Source organism: Archocentrus centrarchus, chromosome 4 (assembly GCF_007364275.1).
Source record: "Archocentrus centrarchus isolate MPI-CPG fArcCen1 chromosome 4, fArcCen1, whole genome shotgun sequence".
Classification (NCBI taxonomy): Eukaryota; Metazoa; Chordata; class Actinopteri; order Cichliformes; family Cichlidae; genus Archocentrus; species Archocentrus centrarchus.
Window position 1 is genome coordinate 28,505,927 of NC_044349.1, and position 18,605 is coordinate 28,524,531.

General features: G+C 41.8%; 3 protein-coding genes across 5 annotated transcripts in view; 1 reads left to right on the forward strand and 2 right to left on the reverse strand.

The window, feature by feature from the left end:
- LOC115779111 (multifunctional protein ADE2-like) overlaps nt 1–7,359 on the reverse strand; it is a 69,685-nt gene extending 62,326 nt beyond the window's left edge. Inside the window, exons 1-6 of one of the 2 annotated variants that reach the window (XM_030727595.1) lie at nt 6,948–7,359; nt 6,229–6,726; nt 6,095–6,154; nt 5,396–6,004; nt 4,816–4,893; nt 4,406–4,563 (exon numbers count right to left, since the gene is read on the reverse strand). In XM_030727595.1, the coding sequence (XP_030583455.1) occupies nt 4,406–4,563; nt 4,816–4,893; nt 5,396–6,004; nt 6,095–6,154; nt 6,229–6,726; nt 6,948–7,317 (1,773 nt within the window). In that variant the 5' untranslated portion in view covers nt 7,318–7,359. The remainder of the gene's footprint in view (nt 1–4,405; nt 4,564–4,815; nt 4,894–5,395; nt 6,005–6,094; nt 6,155–6,228; nt 6,727–6,947) is intronic. The other variant, XM_030727594.1, reaches the window with a different exon arrangement.
- On the forward strand, nt 231–13,110 carry LOC115779115 (amidophosphoribosyltransferase-like). Its single transcript, XM_030727603.1, has 11 exons — nt 231–358; nt 7,785–7,851; nt 8,153–8,359; nt 9,371–9,483; nt 9,583–9,728; nt 9,925–9,997; nt 10,162–10,313; nt 10,401–10,528; nt 10,622–10,843; nt 11,675–11,795; nt 11,891–13,110. The coding sequence occupies exons 1-11, from the start codon at nt 231–233 to the stop codon at nt 12,061–12,063; spliced, it is 1,530 nt and encodes a 509-aa protein (XP_030583463.1). The 3' UTR covers nt 12,064–13,110.
- On the reverse strand, nt 12,483–18,422 carry LOC115779113 (uncharacterized). Of its 2 annotated transcripts, XM_030727597.1 has the most exons (9): nt 18,264–18,422; nt 18,095–18,158; nt 16,421–16,476; nt 16,255–16,288; nt 16,132–16,157; nt 15,932–15,980; nt 13,820–15,310; nt 12,732–12,774; nt 12,483–12,646 (listed from the first exon to the last, which is right to left on the reverse strand). In XM_030727597.1, the coding sequence occupies exons 1-9, from the start codon at nt 18,339–18,341 to the stop codon at nt 12,637–12,639; spliced, it is 1,851 nt and encodes a 616-aa protein (XP_030583457.1). In that variant the 5' UTR covers nt 18,342–18,422; the 3' UTR covers nt 12,483–12,636. The 2 variants fall into 2 exon arrangements, with proteins under 2 accessions (XP_030583457.1, XP_030583458.1); XM_030727598.1 differs by lacking the exons at nt 12,483–12,646; nt 12,732–12,774 and adding an exon at nt 13,643–13,692.
- Nucleotides 18,423–18,605: the final 183 nt, after the last annotated feature.

The following is an 18,605-nucleotide window of genomic DNA, read 5'->3' on the forward strand; positions in this document are numbered from 1 at the left end:
GGCGGCCTGGTTTTTATGTTAAACGCGTGTCTTTTCCTTGCGTTTCTTCCTCTTCGGACATGTCAACTGACTTTGGGATGTTTTAACGAACCACGTTGTCCCGCTGGAGGCACGCGTGTGATCACGACTAGTAGCACGCGCTCACAAGCACGCGCTCATTGCTCTCAGGCATCCGGGCACGAGACTGTCCCGCAGTTTAACTGAGAGGCATCGGGGGGGCTGGCGGCCGCATGGAGTTCGAGGAGGCTGGTATCGGGGAGGAGTGCGGGGTTTTCGGGTGTGTCGCTGCTGGAGAGTGGCCCACACAACTGGAGGTGGCTCAGGTCTTAACTCTGGGGTTGGTGGCCTTACAGCACAGGTAAGTAACGGAAAAGGTTACTCCAGCATTAATAACGCCCGAAAAGTTACTACACTAGCTAATAACATAACAGATTTTTACTTTAGGTGGAATATTAGGTTGAAATGTGATTCTGAGTTATACTTGAGCAAGAAAACCTAATGTGCAAAATGTGAGTTTTTGCAGAAAGCCACGTCCATTACATAAACAGTACTGTGCAAAGGTCTGGAGCCACCCATCACTTCTTTCTATTTTGTAAGGAACATGGAAAATTGATGCGGCGATTTCTTTTAAAGATGCATGGAAATACGATATATAAGGCAGGAACAGAGTTTGAATGAGGCTGATGGGCAATAATTGGTATGACCACCTTTAATCTTAAACACACTCTTAGGCAAGCTTCTTGGCCAATCCATGACTGATAGTGTTCTAGTGTGTTTTTCTATCCAGGGATGCTTTAACTCAGGGGTGCCCAAATTCGGCCCGCGGGCCGCTTCCGGCCCCGCCCCCTACGTCCGGTCCGCGAATTAATTAACATACAGTTTGGCCCTTTAAGTTACTTTTTTGACATTTCGCCTTCACCTCCAATTTAGGGGGTTAAGCGAAATGTCAAAAAAGTAACTTAAAGGGCCAAATTGTATGTTATTTTGACATCAATACGAGGACCAGAAGGGGGCGGGGCCGGAAAAGGGCCGCAAGTTTGGGCACCCCTGCAGTAACTGCATTGTCAGTGTGTCTGGGATCAATGTCATGCTTTGTATAAAAGATCTGATCTTCCTGGCGATACGTGAAGAAAAAAAATTTGCCTAACGGACCAGTCTAAAACTAAGAAACAGTTAAATTTGAGGACTGTTTAATGGACAATGTCAAAAACTGTCCAAGCAAAGGCATTTGGAACCATTAATCACAACAAAGAAGAAGAAAAAAAAACCCACTTAGAATAAACTGATGTTAAATATGACATGAAAATGTGTCACTACAAAAGATGTCCACATATTAAAATATGATAAATTAACATCTGGATAACTAATAAACTGTGACTGAAAAGTGTAGTGCATTGTGCCATGCATTATGAACAATGCGTGTTGTTCTACATTTCATGATACCCATCTCAGTAAGCCAAGACCTCCCTCCCTCACCAGCCACCTCCTCCAGCTCATCCAGGGGGACACTGAGGCTTTCCCAGACAAGCCGAGACCCCAGGGCCTCTTCCCGGTAGGACGTGCCCAGAACACCTCACCCAGGAGGAACACCTTAACATCAACTTAATTTGATCTTAATTTGATTAAACGACTAGTACGTCTGGTACTGACTAGTAACAGTAGCCATGATTAGTCAACTAGTTGACTAGTTGCATACATCCCTACTAGAAGCAGCACTTCTAGCAACCAAGCAGCCATCCCCTTCTGAATGGGTACTGGTTTAGATCAAATAAACACACCTAATATCTGTTTATTCCTTTGCATACTAACTTTCTGTCTAGGAGGACCACCTTGTCTCAGTGGTTATGAAAAACTGCCATATGGTTCCCAACATAGCCAAGTTTTCAATCTTCTAAGGGTACTATAAAGCTCCTTTCTGCTTCAAAGGAGGAGAGTGCTATAACAAGGAGCAAACTTCAGCCAGCTTCAGTGAATGACTGCGCACTTCCACTGGCAAACCTGTATTTCTACAGCTTCTGTGCTGGAAATGAATCTGTAGTCAAGCCTGAACATGGGTAGCTGTACTGCAAGCAAATATTAATTTCTGGATATTCACCTAACACAGAATCAATTTTCCCAGTGAGCAGGGTGTTCTCTAATTTCCCCATCCTACTGACTCTGCAAGAGTGTGTTAAAAATATCAAGGACCTTATAAAATTCTGCTCTGTAATGGGACTTTGGGGTTTGTGAGCACTTGTTTCTCCACTTAAGTGCTTGGGCGGTTGCTTAATTTGTAGCACTGGAGATGGGCTCTAAGTCTAAAGAATCCACAATGACAGATGCCTTCGCAAAAAGGCTTTGGAATGCATGATAATTTCATTTGTCTTTCGGAGTGGGTTGGGCATGACATACAACAGCCTGCATGCCAGAGGTGGTTTGGAGAGAAGTGTTGAGACATTCTAGTTGTCCAATCTAAGCTCCTGCCACCACAAGACCCAGTATTCTGTCACCTTTAATGAACTGTTGTTGCAGACCAGTAGCAGAAACTTTGATAAGAGAATTATTTTCTGCCAGTTCCTCCAATAAAAAAGTGGAAGTGAGGACAGAGAGCTCTCAGGGAGGTTTGAGGTTGAGGTACCTGGCTTGAAACACTCTGACAAATCAAACATGTGGAGCTACCCACTGTTGCAACCCCTTCTGACAAGGGAGCAGCTGAAAGTAGCTTTTATCTTGTGTCCCTTCAACAACTAAAGCAAACCTGAGTGACTGGAATTGAATAGTATCAGCTATTCATCTGATGTCATTGCTCATTAAGTCCAGCACTTCGCTCTACGTGAGAGGACTGGTGTAATCCTGCTTGTGTGTCTTCAGCCAGTTTTGAAATGCTGTTGTCTTCTGCTTGCTTTTGTTTTAAGAAGTTGGCACAGGCTTCCCATATTCCCAACACGACCGCTTTCAGTTCAACCTTGTCAGGCTAAATATTTGGTGGAGCCTACATTCTTGCTTTCTCCCGTTGCCCGGCTCCAGCTGAGGAGAGTTGTAAAGTTAGTGTTCCCTTCCTGAACATACACTGTCCAAACATGGAAGTGTGAGTGACGTTTTGCACGACCAGGAATCTGCTCAGCATGCGTAGAAATGTTTTCAATTTCTAAAGTCTACATTCACAAAAGCAAGGTCTGACTTGCTAGCAGGTGGTGACATTTTTAATAGACTTTAATAGTCTTGTAGAAACATAAAGCCTCTTTTAAAGTGGCACCATAGTGCAACCAGCAAAATGTTATGAAACACCTTTGCTGAAAGGATAACACATTGTTGGCATGTTCTTAGTTCTTATGAAATATAAGAGACAGGTTTGAAGTAAAAAACTAATTATACCTAAATTTAGCAATATGTCATGTAGGTTCTCAGTCATCCAGTCCAAGCTAGTTTTAAATGCTTGAGTTGAAGGCAACTGGACCTCATTTTCTGGATCATGAAGTTCTCTTACAAAGAATTCACACCTTGGATCTTGTGACTGAAATGATTCATGCATTTATTCACACCTCAGCTCATCTGATGTGACTCTGACTCATGTGAACGACCCTCTGGACCACCTAAAGGGTAATCACTCTCCGTCAGTTTCTAGAACTGAAGAAGCCTCTTGGATGAGAAGTGAACAACCACTGGTTAAGGAGATGGCCCAGCACAGAAGAGCTACCTCGTCAGGCCTGGACTCGTCAGTCTGTTTACACCTACAGGCCAGTGGCCAGTCTTTCAGTGATGACGATCTGCTTGTCCTGGAGAGGGGGTGGGGCTCTGGTTTGAATGGGGAGTCAAGTAGGCCATTTATGTAAAAACAGGACGACCGTCTCTGAACTTAGGAGGGGGCCTCAGAGTACTTCACCATAGTACAATGCTGTGATTGCAGCCATTCCCAAATTGCTGTGAATAGTACTGATGGCCATTGATCAGTGGTGATAAAATAATTTCCATATTAACAATCATGAAACTGAGCTCATGGCTCATTGTTAGTCAATGGCGCTAGTTCTGGTCGTTATGCAACTGAACTGTTTGGAAGGTTGGGGGAAAACTGCAGTCAGCTGAAACTGAAGAAGTCACTTTTATGAACGATTAAGCATTTCTCCCATTGGGAAAAAAACTGTGCAGCTAAACAGAATCAACCTTTTGGGATTTTCTTACCTGGATTATTGAGGATGCATCGTTAAATGATATTTGTGGGGTTTGTACCAGTTGATTTTGATCATTGGATGGGTTACTAAAAATTTTAATAATTAAAATGGCTACCAAATATCACATCACTTGATTAATCAGCTAGTTCTAGCAGCTCTAAAACATGATGCTCACTTTTATTTCTGTATAATAATAATAATAATGATGATTTCATACCCCAGTTGTGTAACAGTCACATAGGATTAACAGATGTTACCTGTAATTCTGGCGATGGAACAGGGGAAGCCATTGAACAGACTGAGTTGATCTTTATTATCGGGATGTGGTCCTGCTCCTCTTTGCACCGGGCCTCCGCTCTTTCAACACCCACAGGGCTGGCGTTCAGCTTTTTTACTGGTGTGTGCAAAACGGGGTCTGAAAATAAACAAGGACAAGGGTTTAACTTCACTTACTCTTAAAGCAGTACTAATGTAACATAATTTCGCTCCTGATGGGGTTTCATCATGAGTTGTGCCTTTTGTTAGCAGTCACGACCGTGCCCTTATCTGTAATTTGATTGAGTCTCCGTGGCATATCATGGGACTTAGGCAAAATTACAAGAGCTTCAGTCAATTGTGGATATCATGTGACATGAAAAGTGAATACAGAAGGAGGCATATTTCAGACCTTGATCCACAGCTTTCCTCTTCATTCTTCTGTTTGCTGAATTAGTATCCTCTTCCTCTGCCACAGTCTCAGAAGTGCCTGAAAACAACACCCAATTTAAGACAGTTACAAATAAACAAGAAAGGAATTGTTTTTGGAAGTTTTTTTAAATGAAGTTGAACAGGCTCAAGACCACCTTGTGACTCCTTTTCCTTCAAATAAGGTAACAGACTCAATGGATTACCTGTACATGTGTCAACCAAGCAAGGCCCACTGTGAGCAGGAAAAACCATGAACCAAATGTTAATGGTTTTTCTGTCTTTTTAGAAAATATTTATTTCCCTCTTCCTTGAAGTTTGTTCAGGTTTTTTTCTCCATATATTTTCTGGATTAATTAAGTTTATCTAATATCTTAATATAAGGTTATGGGTAATATTTTAAGGGATAATATAAGAAACAAAAGCCTTATTATTATTTTTTGTCTCTGGTGGTCTAAATTGTTTTATGGTAACTGACTACTGAAAGCACTGCATCTTTTTTCCCCCCATCCAACTCCTTCATGCTAAATCATGATTAAATGAATAAATGATGATCAGCTCACTCATCAACATGTGATCTTGATCCAGTTGATGCTCCTTGACTTTGTGCAGCTTCGACTCAGAGTTTGCTGTGGCATCGAGGGTTACTGATAAGTCAGAATCAGAGGTGCAGGTTTTGTCCTCCATGGCTCCCTCCACTGCTCGCCTCATGTTTGTTAAATTGCCATCCACGTGATTTTTCTCATCACAGTTGTCAGATACTGTAAGTTCGACTGAATCTGCAGACTCAGCAGCTCCCGTGTCTTGCAGTGAGCCGTTAGTCGTGTGATTCATAATGGTATCCACTTCATCGTAGAATCTCATGAAGCGTCTCGGGTCAGTTTCGTCTGTCTTGCCCCTTTGAAGGGATCTGTAGAGATACTTGAGGTTCTTGTACTTAGTGTGGCACTGCTTCCAGTCGCGTTCAATGCCCTGCTGCATTAACCTGTTAGATATCTGGACAAAAATGTCCCTCTTCCTGGTTGAGCTCTCTAACTGCCTGCGTATGCGCTCGTCGGACCAGACTTGGATCAGGGCTCGCACCTCTTGGTCGCTCCAGTTTCGACCTGTATCTGACACTGTAACCACCTGGAACTGATCAGAGCTGGAATCTGTGTGTGCTAGATGGGCATCTGGAATGAAAGAAGAACAGAGTAAGGAAGGAGAAGTGTGCTTAAGCTGCTGAACTGCACATGTGATTTGACACTTTTGTTTTGGCATACCTGTGCCTCGCCATTTTACTTCCATGTCTCCATCCATGTCATAATCGTCACTGTTGTCATCTTAAAAATAAAAAAATAAATAAGTTTCATAAAGCCTTGAATACAAACAAAAGTTACTTGCACTGCATACTTACCATCATCAATTTCAATAACCACCTCACTCTCTGAACTCGTCATCTGCCCTGTGTGGCCTGCTGGTGTTTGTAGCCTCCCTACTTCCATTTCCCCATCATACAATCTCTTTTGCATTTCCCTGGTCCCATTTTCCAGTCCCTTGTCCAGCAAAATGGCTTCCACTTCATCAAAAAACTTCATGTACTTCCCTGGGCCTCCCGCGCCGCTCCCTCCAGCAGCATGTGCACTTTTAGCAGTCTTATAGTCATATTTCAAATTCTTGTATTTTGTACGGCATTGTTTCCAGTTGCGGATCACCCCAAAGTTTCTCTGCATCTGACGAGCCATCTCTTGGAAGATGGATTTGTTGCGCAGCGTGCATTTCAAACGCTCCCGAACACTGCGGTCAGCCCACACGCACAGCAGCGCTCTCACCTCGTCGTCTGTCCAGTGGCGGCCTCCCTCTTCAGCCACATTTGTGGAGTACGCAACAGCCGAATGAAATCGAGTCTTCATTCCTGTGAACACATGAAACCATTGTTATGTTTGGGTTAGGTTTGGCTAAATATTGATTTAAGAATAACAAAACAAGATTGTTATCTAAGTGAATTGGTTTTTTTTTTTTTAAAGCAAGCAAGCTAGAAATTGGTGTATTTATCATTAAATTAAATGGCAGTTTTTCAAGGAAAAAAGTCATGTTGTTATCATCAGTGCTACAGTTGGTGTTGGACATGTTTACCTTCCTGCACAGGGTAAAGTCTTCTTTGATTAACCACATCTTCCTCCTCCCATGGCCTTTCCAGGGGCTTTTCTTCCACTCCTGAGCTGTAGTTTGCTGATGTGCTGGCATCAGGCTTCCTGCTCTGAAGTCTCATGCTTCTGCATTTGGCCTGACACTCCCTCCAGCTGCGCACAACACTGAGCCTCCTCAGACGCTCTGAGATCACCTCAAATGTGGTTCTGCTCTCTGCTACATGCTGAGCTCCAACCTCGTCCCACACTGAGAGTAGAGCCAGCACTTCTGCCTCCCCCCACTGCCTCTCAACTGAGCCTTTTTCCTCCCCCACCTCAGTATCACCTTCTCTTTGTCTCTCTGCTCTTCTCTCCATGTTTGAGCTGACCTGGAAACGCTTTCTTTTCCCCCAGCCTGTCTGTCCCTGCTGCCCGGTTCCCTAGGCAACCAGGCGGTTAAGCCTGAAAGCAACGCCTTCATGCTGAAAAGCAGCCTCACCACTGGCTTAAGCTGTGTGCTGAGGGGGCGGGACCAAATGTAATCTGAGAAGCAGCTTGGTAAATGGACTGAAACTGCAGCAAGACGACTCTCCATATATGGCAGCCCCACCGCAGGGAAGCAGCTCTGCCTTTTCTTTTTTTTTTTTTTGTCTTGTATCTGCTTCCTTGGGCCCTCGTTAAGCCCTCGTTAAACCAGTTTTGATTTGCCTCAAGGCAGCCGTTGCAGATTTAACACCCCGACTCTGGTTTTAGACTTGCAGAGATCATTCTTGACAAAACACACTTCCCAGTCATATATGACAATTTACAATGTGCCATTTTGTGTGTGCGTGTGTTTATCCAGGGGGCAGGAAAGTGCTGGGATTGTCACAAGTAATGGAGCCAGTCCACCCACATACGCAGCACACAAGGTAACACTGAATCATGATCAGAAGCTTCTTCTATGAGAAAACAGAAGCACAGTTTAACCCAGAGTCTCAAATACAGCCCTGGCAGGTATTTGGGTTGCCTTTTGAATACATTTTCATTGTTAGTCACATAAAAATAACACAACTGGACAGGATCACACTGTATTGTAATGTCTGAGCCTCTGCAGGCCTGTTTTAAGACACCAATTGCTAATTTCCTGCTTTTAAACATATCACTTGCTGTTTACTTTGTAATACTTTTTGCAAGTTAAAACATTCACAGAGTAATCTTGTCATTTCTTAGGGAATGGGATTAGTGAGCACCGCTTTCTCACCCGAGGCTCTTACTAAACTGCGCCATGGTAACCTCGGCATTTGTCACACACGCTATTCAACTACTGGGATGTCAGAGCTGCAGAACTGCCAGCCCTTTGTGGTGGATACACTGCATGGCAAGATTGCTGTAGCACACAACGGAGAGCTGGTTAATGCCCATGCCCTGCGGAAAAAGGTGAGGAGGGCTTGTCTGCTTGTCCAAGCTGAATGTTGTGCATATCAATGTGACATAATGACAATTAACATTGCACAGTCTCACTTACTGCTGAAATATTTATTTGCTAGATCCAGTCTTAACTAAGGTTATGGGCTGCATCCCAACATTTCCATATATACACAACTAGGAGCCGCATCTATCATCCAGTCAAAAGGCTAATTAGTTTGACTACTGAGTGGCTTGCACGCTTTCAAAGGCATTTGTATCTGCAGTCAACACTAGCATTTTCAAGATGCAAAATAAGTATTAGAATATTTCTTTTTAAATCTAAAAGTAACTTCAAAACATTGCAGCCTGAGAAAGAGAAAAAAATACCAATATTAAAACAAACCATTATTACACTGATCTTTCTAATGATTGAATACATTTGGAAGTCCTTTTTGGGCTTGTGTCAAGAAGGGCATCCAACATAAATAAAACTCTGCCAAATCAAACATGCGCTTCTACCTGCTGTAGTTTTATCTGAATGAATGGGGAGAGAAAGACACAACTTTAATTTTAATGGTCACTGGGATGTAAAACTGGGATTTACAGAGCCATCAAAGGTGATTTAAAAATAAAAAAAAAAAACTTGAAAAGATTGCTCCAATCTTTTCCAAATTAAGATTCTCTTTTTTTTGCTGCAAATTATTCTTTTGTTAAACGTGTTGCCCAGGATACGACTTTATTTATGGCATCTTCTGGAATATTCACACTGATGTCTGGCTCGTCCCTCCAGGGTGCTAATTCACATTATGCATACAGTAAGCCAAGAAAAAAACAATGCATAGATATCCCAAAACACAGTTGAAACTGCGTCCATGTAACAACTTGATTGGCTGACGTATGTTTCCCAGTTTGGCTGTTGAGCGGCTCTTTGAAGCCAGGGGCGGGGCAGCCGTTGCCATTACGAGTTTCTCCCAAAGATTTCTTTCTGCATGAAATAACATTAATTGATCCTTAATCAGTCATTGTAAATATGCCTCTTAGGTGATGCGCCATGGCGTCGGCCTCTCCACCAGCTCAGACAGCGAGCTCATCACCCAGCTGCTGGCACTGACTCCACCTATGGAGGAGCTGGACTCACCTGACTGGGTTGCAAGGTGAGTGTTATGATTTAATGTTGTATAAATATAAGCACAAATATTTTTGGATCTACTTTAATGTTGGTTTTACTGTTATTTTTTTTTTTTTTATTGTAGAATTAAAAACCTCATGACTGAAACACCAACATCATACTCACTGCTGGTCATGTTCAAAGATGTGATTTATGCCGTGCGTGATCCTTATGGAAATAGGCCGCTGTGCATTGGACGGCTTGTTCCCATCTCTAAACTACACGGCCCAGGTATTCTCCACATTTGCCATGTGTGACGGTTTGATTAGAAACAGTCTGCATGCAGGACACAGACATGTTTGTTTACTGATAAAGAAGAGGCCTCATGAGAGGTCAGTGGTGCTTGAGCCAGAGCTTTGAGCCTTTGCCAGAGGTCAGATGTGTAAGCTGGTGGATGATTAACTTGATTCATGTTTTTTCTGGGCAGGCGCTGAAGAGGAAGACACTGAGGGCTGGGTTGTGTCATCAGAGTCGTGCAGCTTCCAGTCTATTGGTGCCAAGTAAGTCAATTTTATTTTTTTAAATCTTCTTTTTTTGGGGTTTTTTCTGCTTCCAGAAATATTTTAGCTTTAACAAACTGTGAGATCAATGAAACAACGTTCCTTTAGCCTCTGTGTATTTAATGTTTCGGTCATTATATTGTGATGTCCTTTCTGATTAACAGGTATTACAGAGAGGTCTTGCCAGGAGAGATAGTCCAGATATCCAGACATGGAGTCAAGTCTCTGAGTGTTGTGCCCCGCCCTGAGGGAGACCTCCCAGCCTTCTGCATTTTTGAATATGTTTATTTTGCCAGGCCAGACTCTATTTTTGAAGGTATGAATCTTTATTATAGGAAACATGCTTACCCATTGCTCATTTCTTAACTGTAGTAACACTACATAATATATCAATGGACTGCAGGACAGATGGTCTATACAGTCAGGCAGCGCTGTGGTCGGCAGTTGGCCATCGAGTCTCCGACTGATGCAGACGTAGTCAGCACTGTGCCAGAGTCTGCGACCCCTGCTGCTCTGGGCTACGCTCAGCAGGTGTGGCTACAGTGTCTGCTTTACCTCAGTAATGTTGTAATGCAACATAGTAGACCTGCATTCTCACTAGCTTTTCTCCTGTCTTGCTTTCAGTCTGGTCTTCCATACATCGAGGTTCTGTGTAAGAACCGCTACGTTGGAAGAACGTTTATCCAGCCAAATACCCGCTTGAGGCAGCTCGGAGTGGCCAAGAAGTTTGGAGCACTGACCGACAACTTTGCTGGGAAACGAGTGGTGCTCATTGATGACTCCATCGTCAGGGGCAACACAATTTCGCCCATTATTAAACTGCTGAAGGAAGCTGGTGCCAAAGAGGTTGGTTGAAGAGAGTTTGGCATAGTTGTTGGCATGACACACACAACATTTTGGTACAGTGACTCCAGGCTGGTTGATTAGGATGGTAACACAAACTGGGGTTTTTGTGGGTTTTTTTTGTTCTTTTTAACTTTATTCTGAATTTTTAATTTTAAGCTGATGTCTTCAAGACAAAAAAATATGGATTATTGTTTTGCTTTATAGTCATGTATGAAATGACTGAAATATGCTGTGTTTGCATGAGGAGTTTATTAGGTTCACTAACCATCAGCTAAATGAAGCAACAGTGTAATAAGAGCAGATTTCCAATATGGCTGAAAATTTCTTCTTTAAGACTCTACAAAGCAGGATTTTCAATTTTGGGATTTTTAAAATGAATTTTCAAAATTTTCCAGAAATCATGCACATTGATGATTACCTTTAATCCCTACTCCTCCCTCATTCCCAGGCCCTCTTATGAAACTTGGTATGAATATTCAGTGTGCAGAGATCTACAAAATGCTTTTGACAATTTTTTACTGTTTCTTAGCTTATTTTTTACAAATATTTGAAATTTTGAAGCTAAACAGTACATTCATATTTAACTTCAGTCACTATTTCTCCCTTATTTACTGGGTGAATCTTTTGAAACTTGCTCCAAGTATCCATTCATTGAGCAAATCTTAACATAATGCTGGAGAGGAATTTCTGATTCTTCCCTTTAAAAGGCCAGAACATCATTGGTGCTGAAATGGGCACTTAACTACACGGCACCAGCATGGAGTGAGATTGTCAAATCTTTACACGATACTAACTTGGTGTTTATAGTAACCTAATTATTCTCCTGGACAGGTCCACATCAGAGTTGCCTCTCCACCAATCATGTTCCCTTGCTACATGGGCATCAACATCCCAACCAAGGAAGAGCTCATTGCCAACAAGCCGGAGTTTCAGGACATTGCTGGTTATATTGGTATTTACAAATGCACGATGTGTACTTACTGCCTCTACCATTAATTCCTTTGATAGGTCACGTACATCAGTGTTAACTCTAACCCTGTTTTATAGGTGCTGACAGTGTGAAATATCTGACTGTGGAGGGCCTCGTATCTGCTGTCCAGGAGGGTATTGCTTCCCATAATGAAAAGGACAAAATGAATTCCAATAACAAGTCCAGCAGGAAAGTGGGCCACTGCACTGCCTGTCTGACTGGGAAATATCCAGTGGAACTGGAGTGGTAACTGCTGTGCCAGCACATCCACAGCAGCACTGTGGATGTGCTGCAAGCTTTACACTAAGATGCTACACTACAGAGGGTCGTCGTGTTCAGAACCTTAAAGATGCAGAAAATGTGGCTTTTCCTCACTGCTGGTGGCTTTATGAGACCCCCCCAAAATTACTGGATGTGTATAATTCCAGGTGTTTATTTACATGCCAGAAAAGCCCACAAGACTAATGACCAAAATATGAAATCTTTATTTTGTTTGGACTGTTTTCTGAACTTTGAATATGATTGATGTATGAATCATAAACAACCATAAAGATTTTTTTTTTTTTTTTTTAAACTAGAACATCACTGACCATTTTATTTAAATAGAGAAAACAAAACATTAATTCAAGAATTGATGCAACTTAGAACCAAGTCTAAAATCTATCTACAGAATATAGTCAAATAACTTCTGTTTTTAGTTAAAATTCACCACAGGGTTTTCTTAAAAAACGAACTGATTAATTATGAGCAGGTTTCCATCGTTGAAATAGCTGGTCATACTTGAACTTCTGGGGGCTTTTCCTCAATAATCCCCCCCCTCGCATCACCATTTTCTGTATATGTTGGAAAGGGAAGAGCAGGTTAGCAGGAACACACTGACCCTGGGAGGACAAACATTTTGTATAGAATTATAGTCACCTAGGACTGTAGCCATAGGTCATTTTGCTCTGTAGTGAACCTCCTGTAAATGAAGCATAAATGATTCAGGTAATCAATAACAGGATACTAAGTCAAGAAATCACTCCATGGCTTTTCCCTGTTCTTCCCCCATCTCGACAACCATGAATCTGATCTGATAAGTCCATTCAGTCAAAGGAAAAAAAAAAAAAAAAAAAAAAAAAAAAATTGAACTACTTGGAGACTCACTGATGAAATGCATGTCGTGGACTCTCACATACTTGACACAAAGCATACCATTCATGTAAGTTTCAGAAACTAGTGATTCTCAAACTGGGGAGTGAGGTGTGGACAACTAGGTGAAAAATATAAAGTTTAAAATTATTACCAAAAAAAAAAAGTACATAAACAGGGGTTTGGTGATGATATAGCGCTTAGCTTCCAGTAAAATTCAAGTCGAATCTTTTGTCTTAATAAAAATTTGGGCGTGTGGGGCATGAACTTGTCTTTGGTTTCTGTGAAGAGGCGTGCCAGTAAAGATTAAAGAATCACTGTTCTCTACAGAAAAATGTTTCCTTTGTCACATTTCAAAAAGCCTTTTAATTCATTGAACTGTATCATTTGATGTGACTTCAGTTTTTTTATGGCAAAAAAAAAAAAAAAGACCAATAAAAGTTAAGTTACACCAGATGTTTTTTTTTTTTTTTTTTTTTTTTTTTAAAGTAATTCTAATGTCAACCCCCAAATCCCAAACTTTAAAAGGAGTGTTAGAAAAACGCCAGCCAAAAGTAACTTACAAAAATTTTAAGTTCTCACAAAGTAAGACCTTCAATTTATACATTTTTATCTTAAGTTTGCTTGTGTTGCTTAGGTGAGTGAGCCTACAATGAGGATGTGCAGTTAAGCATGTGCACACACCCCCACTCACCTTCAGCGGGTGTATCCTCTTAACTGTCCTCTTTTCTAAATTCCTCGTAATTGCCTGTATGGCATACATTTAGGGGACATCTGTAACTATACTTTTGTAGCTACAAAAAAAAAAAAAAACTTAAAAAGGATGAGGAAAGAAGAAATGTTGTATGATAAAGTGAAATTTAAATGAGGCTTACCCATGTCAGAAAAATCCTCCAGCACATCTTCCTCATGTTCTGCAGGCTGTTGGCTTCTGAACTTTTGAAACCTGCCGTGCTTAATGGAGCTATAAGAAGGGCCACCACCATGAGGCATCTCCAGTTCAGATGGAGAGATACCCTGCCTCAGCATCTCTCTGTGGCGTTTGGAACCTGGGGAGTATGTGCAGTACGCTTCCCTAGTGCGTTTGGACTGGGGATGGCTGTTCCCGTCTAGCTGCCTGTGGCGTTTCCGCAGGACTGAGCGGTGAGGTGACAGTGCAAGAGCAGCCAGAGATAAAGAAGAGTGGCCTCTGCTGGCCTCAGAATTTCTGGCACAGAGACGACACGGAGGGCCATTAAAGGAAGTCGACTTGTTTTGGCACACAAACCTGTGGTAAAGTTTCATGAACTCCTCGTCTACTTGTTTCGGTGAGTATGAGACAGAGGTCGAAGGCAGGTCGGAATCAAAGGACAGGTGTCGTACGAACCTGCGATGACCGCCTGCTGCTGTACCTGAGTGAGGTGAGCGCATCTGTGGGATCTGCTGGGCATTTTGAGGGTAAAGTGGCACAACAGGCCTCTTTGTCGGGGAGGACAGTGAGTTGGTGAGTGACCTCGGCCTCATAGGCTCTCTGGAGCTCACAGAATCTTCACTGGAGCTTCTGGAAAATGAGTGAGGCGATCTTCCCAGGCTGGCCACCGCCCTTGCTTTTAAGAGAGACTGCCTGACTGGGGAGCCGTAGATATCAGGTCTCTGTATTGCAGCAGTGAATTGTGGTGTGAAAGTGGAGCTCCCAGCCATGTCTAATGCAGAAAGAGACACTCTTTTGTTGGGGGATTTAGCACAAGGCCGTGAATGACTGACCATGTAGACAGAAGCCTGTTCTTCCAGCTGGGTTTGTTTAGGAGGGGACAGCTGAGACACCATGAAAGTCTTGTTTAGTGATATCTCTCTTGGTTTAAATGATTCACAGGAAGCAGAGAAATCCATGACAATGACAGGCTTGTGCTGCTGTTTTCTCGTGAAGTTTTTCTCCTTACCAGGAGATCGATGCGGTTCCTGCGAGTTTTGCTCAACAGTCACAGTCTGCAGAGGTGCTGCTTCAGCCCTCATGAAATGGCCTTTCATGGGGCTGCTGGAGCTTTTCTTGGGAACATCTTTGAAACTCATCTTTTTTGGTTTGCTGTTGGTGTGTCGCAGGGTGACAAAGGTGTTGTTGAGATTGCTTCCATTTGACTGATGACGCCACCTGCGGTACTGCCTCAGCACAGAGTCGGCTGCTGTCGAGACATGCTGCCGTTGCCAGGCCTCCCCTATTCGTCTAATCATGTTTGGATAGAGCTCCGCCAAGGAACTGCCATGACTTCGAAGAGACATTTCCAGCTCCTCGTCTTGGTCTTTGGGTTGAAACTCTATGTTTGACAAGTTTCTCTGACTCTCATCCAGTGAACTCACACTCAGCTGAGTGATGTCATTTCTAGTCATCCCTGTATGATGCAAATGGGGAATTAGAAAACAACAAAAAAAAAAAAAAACTTGTTATTCAAGAGAACAGTGCCATCCCTAAATTTACTAGTAGATAACTCCCTCGGTCTTATTTGAAAAGTTCAGACACTAACCAGCTACCCCTGGCCCATCAATAAATTTTCCCTTCCAGTTGCCACACAGGTTGCTAAATGTGGCAGCTTCTTAATATTATTCAGCTGCTACTACATAGAGGTCTATAATTTGATGAACTCCAAATTCTCCATCTCCATCTGTTGCTCTGAGGGTTCACTAGAAGCCCACTCAAAGGAAAATCTGCAGCATGTGGAAAACTTTCATTTGCTCCTATGCTGAGCTCACCAAGACTGAGAGCACTACTAAGGACTACTTTTGCCAGCTGCAGACCAAGGTGGTGGAGTCCATCTCCAGGAGACTCACTACACTGCTCAGTTAAGTTAGTCATTTGTCACAATATACTTGGCAACTAAAATATTTGTAGTGACAAACCTTATTAACTGTATTATTTAATAATTAACGTAGGAAAGCATGTATCTTTGCTGTGCACCTCTCCTATCTCAAGTGTAATCTAGGACTGTGAGAAACACTGGAAGTGCTTTTCTTACCATTATCCTCCACAGAATGTTGGATGCTGATATCAGATGATGAGACCAGCTGTTGAAAATAAACCATCATTATGTAATGCAAGACATTTAATACACAAGAAAATTACAGGTATTCTCTGGCGCTCAAAAAAGGGCGACTCCAGAGACGACTACGACCTGGATGACTGAGAACCTACAGACATAATTCCAGATATATTTACCTGCGAGCCTCCTGTGGTGTCCTGTGCTGTGTAAGAAATGATCAAGTAATATTAGATGATCCATATGGTGAAGCACAGAAATAGATGCATATTATTTTAGCTTTATATAATAAGAAAAATTACTTTTTAATGACTCCTCTCTCAAATCAGTGAAGCTCTGAGGAGAAAAGTGTGTGATTAAAATAGTTGTATGTGTGTACTACGCATGTATGTTATAGAAACATAGCTATGGTGGTCTAAACAGCTTATGGTATTTTGTGTTGTGCACAGCTGCAGGAGTGACACAAACCTTTGCTTCCAATGAGTTCAGCTTCTTTTTGGACAGCTTCATGTAGCTTCCAAGCGCTTCATCAGAAGACAGAGACAGATAAGATACACAATGAGGTCAGACAAAAAAAAAAAAAAAAAAAAAAAAAAAAAAAAAAAAAAAACACTATTACAGAAAGTCAAATTTTAGGCAGTGACTTCAGGTACCAGGACCATCTCTGTAGAACACAAATATACTTAACACTGAAACCTGATGAACCTTGCCTAGCTGCTGTTTTAAAAATTCCATTTAACTTTAATTTAATTTATATAGTGCCAAATCACGACAACAGTCACCTCAAGGTGCTTTATATTGTAAATTAAAGACCCTACAACATGTGTCAAACTCAAGGCCCACGGGCCAGATCCAGCCTGCGATATAATTATATAGGGTGGAAGTGAGCCAGACAGTACCGTAATAATAAATCATGATTAAATACACAGTTGTGTATAAAGACAGAGTGAAAACAGGTAACTAAAGAAGAAAGACTCAGTGCATCATGGGAACCCCCAGCTGCCTAGGCCTATTGCAGCGTAAGTATAAGCTTGACCAAAAAGGAAAGTTTTAAATCTAACCTTAAAAATAGAGAGAGTGTGATACAGTTCTATGACAAGATGGGATAAGATAAGATAAGATGGGGCCTGATTATTCAAGACCTTGTATGTGAGAAGAAGAATTTTAAATTTTATTCTGGATTTAACAGGAAGCCAATGAAGAGAAGCCAATATGGGAGAAATATGCTCTCTTTCTAGTCCGTCAGTACCTTCAGCATTTTGGATCAGCTGAAGGCTTTTTTTTTTTTTTTTAGGACAGCCTAAAAGTAATGAATTACAATAGTCCAGCCTAGAAGTAATGAATGCATTAACTAGTTTTTCAGCATCTCTGAGACAGGATGTTTCCAATTTTAGAGATATCGCATGAATGCAAGAAGGAAGTCCTACAGATTTGTTTGTTGCGTTTAAGGACATATCTTGGTCAAAAATGACTCAGATTCCTCAGTGTTACTGGAAACGAAGGTAATGCTATCCAGAGTAAGTATCTGGTTAGATACCGGGTTTCCAAGGTTTGTAGGTTCATTTATGCAAATTAAACCAACCACTCATATTCTAACTGGAACCCAGCTACCAGAAACTTCAGAGTAAACATGACATGGCCTTAATCTCTGAATAACAGAGTTGTGCAGTCATGCTTCTTCCAACTGAGCCCCAAAAATAAAACGCTCTCAAAATCATGGAAAAAGTCATCCATGCGTTTGTTTTTTCTGGAGTTGAAAGCTGCAAATCTTTTAATGCTGGTATGAATAAAAAGTCACTCTCTCGCCTCCAACTAGTTCAAAATACAGCGGCCAGGCTTCATTCGGATTATTAGCACAATGGCATCGCACCACAAAAAAATCTGACCTTTATTACAGAAAGAAAACAAGCTCGACGTTTGATCGAGCTACTAACAAATACAAATATTCAGGCACCAAATATTTCACACCAGTTTTGCTCAGATCTTTGCAGCTCATTTTTAGCAAATAACATTAAACTAACGCTTTTCCGCACTGTTAAAGACAATGCCGCAATTATGAAGGCACGATGTGTCAGGTTAGCGTCGGGTTACAGTTCCTGACAAACACAGTATTATTAAAAGCTTTGCGGCTTGCTTACTTACTTGTGGGGCTTATTTCGTCGAGGGCCACCTCAATCCCCGCGTCCAGATATTGAACTTTTGAATACTGTCAGAAGCAAACGAAGAGGTTAGTTAAGTCGGCTTCTCGCTTTTGTAAACTTTGCTTATATGCTAAGGTTCTGGCTAACTGCCCGCAGCCTTATCAACACACCTTGTCTATGATTCGATCCAGGGAGCGTTTGAACCTAAAACTGTTTTCGTGTAATTGTTTCTTTATAATGTCGTCCATTTTGCATCTAAAATTATTTTTGTGAGAAGAAAAAGCAGCTGGACGGTTAAAAGAAGTGAAAAGGAAAAAAAATGCGCTTTCGAGTTTAAATATTCTACCGTCACAAAATAGCGGAATGTGATTGGACAGTGGACATTTGATGCCTTCACTGCTAGTGGGAAAAAACAATGCGTAAATAACATCTTTACAGGTTTCATTTAAAAGACACAGTTAAAGTGTAAAACTTCAGAGATGTTAGCAGCGATAAAGCAGCGCGGCTGCTGT

Excerpts from the sequence above, each read along its gene's own strand:
- LOC115779115 (XM_030727603.1), top strand. The coding sequence starts at position 231 with ATGGAGTTCGAGGAGGCTGGTATCGGGGAGGAGTGCGGGGTTTTCGGG. Across the intron at positions 10,314-10,400 it reads GCCAGACTCTATTTTTGAAG|GACAGATGGTCTATACAGTC; the intron begins GTATGAATCTTT and ends AATGGACTGCAG. Across the intron at positions 11,796-11,890 it reads GGACATTGCTGGTTATATTG|GTGCTGACAGTGTGAAATAT; the intron begins GTATTTACAAAT and ends CCTGTTTTATAG.
- LOC115779113 (XM_030727597.1), bottom strand. The coding sequence starts at position 18,341 with ATGGACGACATTATAAAGAAACAATTACACGAAAACAGTTTTAGGTTC. Across the intron at positions 16,158-16,254 it reads GAGAGAGGAGTCATTAAAAA|CACAGGACACCACAGGAGGC; the intron begins GTAATTTTTCTT and ends TTTCTTACACAG. Across the intron at positions 15,981-16,131 it reads ACACCACAGGAGGCTCGCAG|CTGGTCTCATCATCTGATAT; the intron begins GTAAATATATCT and ends TATTTTCAACAG.